The sequence below is a fragment of the Bos mutus genome, chromosome 22 (assembly GCF_027580195.1).
Source record: "Bos mutus isolate GX-2022 chromosome 22, NWIPB_WYAK_1.1, whole genome shotgun sequence".
NCBI lineage: Eukaryota > Metazoa > Chordata > Mammalia > Artiodactyla > Bovidae > Bos > Bos mutus.
The window spans coordinates 11828122-11836829 of record NC_091638.1 but is presented as its reverse complement, the minus strand read 5'-3'; the positions used below and the strand labels follow the sequence as shown (position 1 = coordinate 11836829).

The window sequence follows — 8708 nt, the reverse complement described above, 5'->3', positions numbered from 1 at the left end:
TTTAAAGGCGAATCTAAGACATTACCCATTTCATAACAATGTGCTTCAGAATTAGTCTTTAACAAAGTGTTCATTTCCTTTATGTAACCACAATGCTATATCACATCTGAAACAAATAGTGATAATTCTTTAGCATCATCTAATACCCAGATTTCCCCAGTTGTCTCTTTTTTTAGTGATAAAATATCTATAAAATAAAATTTACCATAGTAACCAATGTTTAAGTATACTGTTCAGTATGTTGGGTTTTTTTTGGCGGGGGGGAGGTTGTCATATATTTGTACAACCATCTCCAGAACACTTCATTGTGCAAAACTGAAACTCTGTACCCATTAAACAACTCTTTTTTTCAAATAATATTTGAAATTGCCTTTTAAGAAAATTGAAGTAAAGTTAATTTACAATGTTGTATTAGTTTCAAGTATAGTGAGGTGATTCTGTTTTATGTGTGTATGTATTCTTTTACCATTCTTTAAACAACAACCCTTCATTCTCTCCTTCCCACAGGCCCTGGAAACCACCATTCTATTTTCTGTCTCTAAGAACTTGGCTGGTCTAGATACCTTATATAGGTGGAATTATATAGCATTCGTCTTTTTGCAACTGGCTCATTTCACTTAGCATAATGTCCTCATATTGCAGCATGTGTCAGAATGTCATTCCTTTTAAGGATGAATACTATTCTGTTATATGTATATAATACCTTTTGTTTATCTATTCATCTGTCAGGGGATACCTGACTTGCTTACTCATTTTAGCTGTTGTGAATAATGCTCCTATGAATATGGGTGTACACATGTCTCTGATATTAGCACCCTGCTTTCCATTCATTGGGGTTTATACACAGAAGTGGAATTGCTGAATCATATGGTATTTCTAATTTTTTTTTGGAAATTGGCATACCACAGCAACTGTACCATTTTACATTCCTGCCAACACTGCACAAAGGTTCTAATTTCTCTACATCCTCATCAACACTTGTTATTTTCTGAGTTTTTTGATAGTAGCCATCCTAATGGGAATGAAATGGTATTTCATTGTGGTTTTGAATTGCATTTCCCTAATGATAGCATCTTTTCATGTATTTTCTTAGTCACTTCTGTATCTTCTTTGGAGAGATGTCTACTCAAGACCCCTGGTCATTTTTTTTTTTTTTTTTTAAACGTGATAGTTTTGTTGCAGCTTTTTAAACTATTTTTTAAAATTCATTTTTGGCTGTGCTGAGTCTTCGTTGCTGTGCGTAGGCTATTCCCCAGTTGCAGGGAGCAGGGGCTCCTCTCTAGCAGCAGTGCTCGGGCTTCTCACTGTGGTGGCTTCTCTTGTTGCAGAGTGGAGGTTCTAGGCGCCCAGGCTTCAGTAGTTACAGCTCGTGGACTCGGGCATGCAGGCTCAGTAGCTGTGGCGCACAGGCCTAGCTGCCTTGTGGCATGAGGGATCTTCCCAGACCAGGGCTCGAACCTATGTCCCCCTTCATCGGCAGGTGGACTCCCAACCACTGCACCACCAGGGATAGTGTGCTCATGTTTTAATTGGGTTGTTTTTTTGTTGTTAAGAGTTCTCATATATTCTATATATTGTCCTCTACCACCCCAAAACATTTTTTTTTAAGTATTTATTTATTTGGCTGCTGTGCCAGGTCTTGGTGCGGTTCGCAGGATCTTTTTTAGTTGCAGCATGCGAGATAATGATGTGTGGCGTGTGGGATCTATTAACAGTTCCCTGACCAGGAATCAAACCTGGGGCTCCCTGCATTGGGAGTATGGAGTATCAGCCTCTGGGAAGTCCTCCAGAATATCTCTTTATAATTAATGTGTTTGAACTAGGATTGAACAAAGTCACACCGTATCGGTATAGTTTATTGTCCAATCTGGAGGAGATCCCTCTCTGTCTCTTTCTCTCGCTCTTGATTCTGTTGGAATCCAGGTCCATTGTCATGTAGATTTGTAATCTTGTATTTAATCTCTTCTGCTGCCCTCCAAAACTTGCCTTGGATAATTGCAGCAGTGAAGTTTCTCTTGAAAAAAGAGGATTGCTCTGTCAAAATTTCTTAGAGGACTAAACCAAAAGTGGGAAGAGGAAGCTTTCTTAGTATCTGGGAACCTGCCTGTGGGGAGGTGGGCACTGGAGGAAGGTGGAGGGGTGTGAGGATCAGACGGGAGTGAGGTGAGCACATTCGGGTCACCATCATGACCTGAGAGAACGGGGGCTTTTCCTATGATGTAACGTGTTACCCAGAAACCCCTCACCATGACCAGGAGCAGACCCAAAGATTGTCCCCGCCCACAGCCCTGGGGGTACTAGGCAGATCCCAGGGGCCCTGCTGGGACCACACTGAGGCTGTGTTCCCAAGGGGCCACTAGAGAGGAAGGTCTGGCCTCGGGGCTGCTCTGAACACAGGGGGTTTTCTAGAAGTGCTAGGGGCAGGGCTGGGATGCCTCCAGCATCCACAAGGCTCAGGAGCCAGGACATGGTAACAGAGGTCGCTGATAATCTCTGGGCACTCTAAAAGATCACCAGACTCGTCTCTGGGATTAGGATTATGGGTGGTTTTTCTTCCTTTATATTTTCCAATTTTTCTCAAGGGAACAGTAAAAAAAGTAGTGCATCCTATTTAAAAACAGATCAACTCCTTTAGGATTAACAAAGACATGCCCCAGGATGGCCATTCTTAACTGAGTTCTCCAGGGATCTGTGATCTAGAATGGGGATCTTATCCAAACTCTTCTTGGAGCCTGGAAGAGCAGCCCTGTCCCACCCAGCATGTGGCTGATTCCCCGGCAGACCCGGCTTGGCAGAGGAAAGCAGTGTCCCCAGCGTTGGGAGCTGAGCTGCTGTTTCTAACTTTGTCTGCAGCCCTGGTGAGGCCTGTGGTGGAGCCCCAGCCTTCAGGAAGCCCCTGCCAGACCCACTTGAACCTCCCCAAGGGGCCAGTTTTTCACACCCGGCAGAGCCTTATCCTAGGTTACTGCTTCCATACTCTTTCCAGACAGAAATGAAACCTGCTGCTCCCAAAGTAGAGGCTCTTTATTATAAACCTAGGATACAGAAGGGGGCAATTACAAACAGAGGCCTTTCTCAGGTCTCTTTGACCTTCTCACAATGGATAGAAACAGGTTTGAAAGATACCTTTTTGAAATTGTTGTAAAATATTCCCCAGTATCAAAGGGGATAGGCACCTGGTAGCTAAGTGCTCCATGAGAATCAGGCAGAGTGGGGCCTCTGACCCTCCTGAGACCCCGAGGGAAGGTGCTTTGCCCCCAGCCCTCACTGAAGGCACAGCAGAGAAGACATACGCTTGCTTTTAGATTGAGGGTCCTGGGCTCCATCCTGGGACAGAGACCTAAGACCATGACCATTCCTCCTTGAAGGAGAGGTGAAGAGAAAAGAATATACAACTCTCCCGAGGAGAGAAAAACAGCTGTCGCAGCTAACCTGTTGTGTGAGTTCAACAGCTCTTTTCCTTGCTCTGCGCTTCACTGAAGGTGTAAATGCTGGTACAGTGGGTCCTTTCCAGAATCTGGTCCCAGTGAAAAAGGAAAACAGAAAAAGAAGACAAGAGGGTCCCATGTTGTCCAGAGTTAGGATCCCCTTGTGGTGGGACTATCCCACCAGCTGTTTCTGGGAGCTGTGCCCAGGGAAATGTGTGCATGAAGATGCCTGTATGTCTGTGCGTGAGGGTGCCAGTGTATGTGTCCCTGTGTCTCGGCGTGTGAGCTTGTATGTGTCCATGTGCCCACAAGCTTCGGGGCAGGAGGCTCTTATGTGGTCCCTGTAAACTAGTTCCAGCAAACAACGTGGTAAGGCAGTTACGCAACAGAAGACTGGTGGGAAAGTTCTCTCTGTGAGTGGGCCCCAGAAAGAAAGACTTCCTGCCCACACCACCATGATGACCTAGCCCCAGAAACCAAACTTGATGGAGAGGCCAGAAGTCGGGCTCCTGTATCGTGCAGGGCAGAGCTGAGAGAACCACAGGCCCTCGACAGGTGGAAGTGAAAGGCAGCCCCAGGAGCGCAGGCCAGACTCTTGGGGACTTACCACGCTGAAGGTGAGCAGAGGCTGGGAGGAGTCAAAAAGGCAGATGAGAGGTGCGCCCGTGCGGGATCAGGCTCAGTGCAGCCTGCTTCGCCCTCTGTCCCCTGGTGCAGGGGGAAGTGGGGTGTGAGGTGTGGGGCCCCGAAGCACTGTGGAGGCAGCTGCACAGCAGCGCCCTGGTCCCAGCAGCGGCCAGATGGCTCTCAACCAGGAGACTCAAAACAGTGCTTCACCGTTTCCCACAATGATTCAAACACAGCGACTGCCTGTTCTCCCCACCCCGCTTAGTTCTCAGGCAGAGAAACTGAGGCCCAAGATGGATGGAGGGGTCAGAGCTGGCTCTTCTGGTCTTCTGCTTAGTCCCAGCCCCCTGTGGTTTCCACCATCCTGGCTGATAACTCAGCAAGCGGGCGTGCCACGTGTTCTATGCAGGACATGAGAGGTGCTGTCCAGATATGGACCATGGCTGCAGCTGTGTCCATGGAGCAGGCATGTCCAGCGATCGAGAGGCCAGTGGAGCGCAGATCCCCCTACAACTGCGGGTGGAGGCAGGGGTAGAAGGAGATGTACAGGCACACAGAGGCACGCACTCCCAGGGGCTTGGGTAGTTCAGGGCATGGACAGGGCCTTGGCGAGGCGAGTCCAGAACCAGTTCTGGGTGCAGGGGTTGGTGTAGTCACAGACAGTGATGAAGCGCAGGATGCTGGGGAACTCTTTCTTCATTGGCTTGTACTTGATGGGGATCAGTCGCTTCTGATGGGCACCTGCAAGCCAGAGAGGGCAGAGCTTGCTCCAGGCTCTCTGCCATCACGGGGCTGGACCAGTCCTCCAGTCAGGGGTTAACAATAGCCCTTTCCCAATAAGAACCCCTGGTGCCTATTCACCCACACAAAAGGCACTCCTATGCACACACACTTAGGTGTGTAGAGACCTGCCTGAGTTCCCTGATGCTACATTCATGGCCCTTAAGGAGGGATGGCTGGCATCTCGAGGCCCTGCCCACTGCTCTGTGGCAGGGCAGGGCTGAGCTCACCTGGAGAGAGGCTGAGTGCAAACTTAGTCTGGAAATCACATTCCTTGCTTTGCAGGTATTCGTCAGAGACCACCACCACCATCCGACGGCACCTAGGGGAGAGTGGGCAGGCTACAGGCACCGTGGTGACCCACCAGGGGACAGCCTTGGGAGGATCCCACTGTGCCAGGCTAGACAGGGGCCGGCCGGGAGGACCCCAGCATGGGGATCCCTGGCAGGGCTTTGCACACCCACCCACTTGCCCTGCGGCCACGTAGCCAACCTCTTCTCAATGAGTTCACTGGCGATGGACCAGACACAGGTGCCAGGCAGGACGTCACGGTCAGACACGCACAACTTCAGCCGATAGTTTGTCTGTTCCAGCTGCCGGATCATCTCGTGGACAAACTCAATATCGCTGGGGCAGTAGCAGATGAAGGCATCAAAACACTCGGGCTTTTGCCCTGGGTGCGAGCACAATGGGATGGTCAGAGCCCTCCAGGAAGGCTGGGGATGAGCCCAGCCAGGTGCCCCCAGCCTAAGCGACCCTGGTCCTGGATCCTACCCAATCGAACAATACGTACCTCCTCTCCACCCGAGACAAGCCCTAGTAGCCATGAGCTAAACGCATCACTTCTCATATGCGAAACTAGAGGTTGGACTATTATTATTCCCGTTTCTTAGGAAACTGAAGCTCAGAGAGATTAAGTGACTTGCCCAAGCACAACCCATCTGCTTCCAACACTCATGCTCTTAACACCACAATGTCCTATGGCCCAGAGGGGCAGGACTGGGCCCTTACCTAGGGGGTCGTCGCGAATGGTGATGCCTGCCATGTCATTTATCCGAGTTATGCTGCTGTCTATAGAGTCCACCTGTAAAGGCTTCTCAGATGCCTCCTGCTGCTGCTTCAGAATATACTTTTGGCAGTCCTCCTCTGTAGGGAAGAGACAAGGTGTGGCCAGCTCCCCAAGGGTACCCCATGCCTTTACCCACAGTCAGGATCCAGCCCCGGCCCCATCTTCCTGGCTGTGTTGTGCCCCAGGGCTTCTCCAGCCCACTGGTGCCATCCACAGTTCAACAGCTCTGAAAAGGAGAGCTCCCACCTGGCTCTGGCCATCCTAAAAGGGTATCAGTGGTGTTCTGGCTATGAGAGAAGCCATCAGGGTCAGGCTTGTGCCTCTGCCCCTTTCCTCCCCCCACCCCTGCCTCTTAAGGCTCCTGAGAATTAAACCCAAGGTCTCCTCTAGGATCCACTGCTGATGCGAGCAGAGCATGAAAGAAGCGCTCAGGAGACCTGGTGTTTATATGCAGCAAGGGCAGCACCCCAACCAAACACGGTATGCCTGTCTGTGGGCCACTGTCCCCACACCTGTGCAAGTATATTGTGAGTCAGAAAGTGGCAGGAAGGGGTGCATTTTCTAGGGACCTGAGATTTCCAAGACTGTCAGCTTTCAGCCCCTTCCCTGCTTATTGTTTTACTTGAAGCAGTTCCTAGCACCCCAACAGAGGACCCGGATTCTGACTCCTGGTCCTATGTGAAAGCTTTGGCCTTGGCGGTTTCCTTGCGCCTTTCCGGGCCTTCGCCTCCTTTCTCCAGCCCCTGTCATCCCCGGTATTGAAAGAGGGAACTAGTCTTGCACGGTTTCTCCTCTGCGGGCTGTCTCCAATGTCTCCCTTGCTACCCGCAAAGTACCACGCCACCCCGCCGCCTCCGAGGAGCGATGGGTGCCTCCGAGGAGGGACCAGTGAAGGTCAGGTCCTTCATCTCCCGCTCCCACATTGGATGTGAGGCCGGAAAGGGGGCTTCCTCACCGATGCTGGGTCCCAGTTCCATCAGCACGTCGTCGCGGCCGAGCTTGGCGAGCAGCTCGAGCAGGCGGCCCACTGAGGCTCCCGGACGTCGCTGCCAGTCGTCCAGGAGCCTGCTCGTGGGGTCGGCGTACTTCTCCAGCTGCTGGATCTCCAAGTACTCGAAGTCCATCGCCTCCGCCAGCACGGTCCAGTCGGCCGCCACCGGCGCCCGCACGTTTAGGAAGAGCGACAGGCGGCGCCGCACTCGTACGTTGAGCGCTGCCAGGGGCAGGGAGGACATGGAAGCCGCGGGGAGCGCGGACCCCGCGCGGGGTACTCCTTCAGCCATGGCGGGCTGCCGCGGGAGCCGCCGCGCAGTCGAGTCGCGTCGTGGGCCTGTGCTTCCTCCTTCCCCTTCGGCCGCCCCGCCCACCTGGTCCCGCCCCGCCGGTCTCTTTCCGAGAAGCACCGCCTTGCCCTACAATCTGGAGCCCCAGTAGATGTGCGGAGGCGGGGGGCCCCCCATCACTGCCTTCGAGATCTCGGGGGGGGGGCTGGGGATGTGGGGATCCGGAACCCGCCTTTTGAGGTGTTCTGAGCTCCACCCATCAGTCCACTAGAGTCTGGCGCGGCGGTGGGACGATGACTTTACTTCCGCGTTTACAGGAAAGACGGGACTTAATCTTTGGGAAGTGGGGGAGTTACCTTCTTTCCACTGGGGATCTGAGGGATTCAGGTGGTGCTGCGCTCGAGGATGACGGGGAGGGTGCACAGGGACAGGCCTCGGTTCTGCCTCCCCCCACCCCTCGCAATTTGGGGGAGCACTCCTGCCCGTAGGACTTTGGGGACTCCCTGGCTGTACACTCGGACATGGAGGAGGGAAAGGGCATACTGCCTTGTGGCGCCAGAGGCATGCCACGCCATGCCCTTCAAAAGTGGGGAGCACAACCGCTCCCTGCGTGTTTGAGGGTAACAGGACACCCCAGCCTTAGGTGTCTGAGAGAATCTCAGTACTACCCTCTGGGGTCTAGGGGAAAACACTGACATTGGGAGTCAAGTGGGCACCTGGCTTCGCTCTTTAGGGGGCAGGGGACAGCTCAGGACCTGGAGAGCTTTGGTTCATTCACTCATTCAATAGGTATTTATTGATCACCTATTAAATGTCAAGTATATTTCAAGCACCCCGGATACAAAGTCTTTCCCTGCCTTGGTGGATACCCCAACCTAGTGGGGTAGGTGGGCACTAATCCCAAATTGACTGTAAAATTTGTTTTTAAAAAATGTGTGTATGAAAGGCAATCCCAAAGAATGCTCAAACTACTGCACAATTGCACTCATCTCACACGCTAGTAAAGTCATGTTCAAAATTCTCCAAGCCGGGCTTCAGCAATACGTGAACCATGAACTTCCAGATGTTCAAGCTGGTTTTAGAAAAGGCAGAGGAACCAGAGATCAAATTGCCAACATCCGCTGGATCATCGAAAAAGCAAAAGAGTTCCAGAAAAACATCTATTTCTGCTTTATTGACTATGCCAAAGCCTTTGACTGTGTGGATCACAATAAACTGTGGAAAATTCTGAAAGAGATGGGAATATCAGACCACCTGACCTGCCTCTTGAGAAACCTATATGCAGGTCAGGAAGCAACAGTTAGAACTGGACATGGAACAACAGACTGGTTCCAAATAGGAAAAGGAGTATGTCAAGGCTGTATATTGTCACCCTGCTTATTTAACTTATATGCAGAGTACATCATGAGAAACGCTGGGCTGGAAGAAGCACAAGCTGGAATCAAGATTGCCAGGAGAAATATCAATAACCTCAGATATGCAGATGATACCACCCTTATGGCAGAAAGTGAAGAGGAACTA

At 51.3% G+C, this 8708-nt stretch overlaps 1 protein-coding gene across 3 annotated transcripts; it reads right to left on the bottom strand.

The window, feature by feature from the left end:
• Window positions 1–3006: 3006 nt before the first annotated feature.
• On the bottom strand, window positions 3007–7394 carry MYD88 (MYD88 innate immune signal transduction adaptor). 3 transcript variants are annotated; one of them, XM_005901137.3, is made up of 5 exons: window positions 6860–7373; window positions 5847–5981; window positions 5328–5508; window positions 5066–5157; window positions 3007–4796 (listed from the first exon to the last, which is right to left on the bottom strand). In XM_005901137.3, exons 1-5 carry the CDS (start codon window positions 7185–7187, stop codon window positions 4642–4644), a joined length of 891 nt encoding a protein of 296 aa, XP_005901199.1. In that variant the 5' UTR covers window positions 7188–7373; the 3' UTR covers window positions 3007–4641. The 3 variants fall into 3 exon arrangements, with proteins under 3 accessions (XP_005901199.1, XP_070215379.1, XP_070215380.1); XM_070359278.1 differs by having other exon boundaries at window positions 4635–4796; window positions 5347–5508; window positions 6860–7394; XM_070359279.1 differs by having other exon boundaries at window positions 4635–4796; window positions 5066–5108; window positions 5319–5508; window positions 6860–7392.
• Between the last annotated feature and the right edge of the window lie 1314 nt (window positions 7395–8708).

Coding starts and splice junctions, on each gene's coding strand:
- MYD88 (XM_005901137.3), bottom strand. CDS start 7,187: ATGGCTGAAGGAGTACCCCGCGCGGGGTCCGCGCTCCCCGCGGCTTCC. Junction 5,982..6,859: donor GGAACTGGGACCCAGCATCG/GTGAGGAAGCCC, acceptor TCTTCCCTACAG/AGGAGGACTGCCAAAAGTAT. Junction 4,797..5,065: donor TGCACTCAGCCTCTCTCCAG/GTGAGCTCAGCC, acceptor TCTGGCTTGCAG/GTGCCCATCAGAAGCGACTG.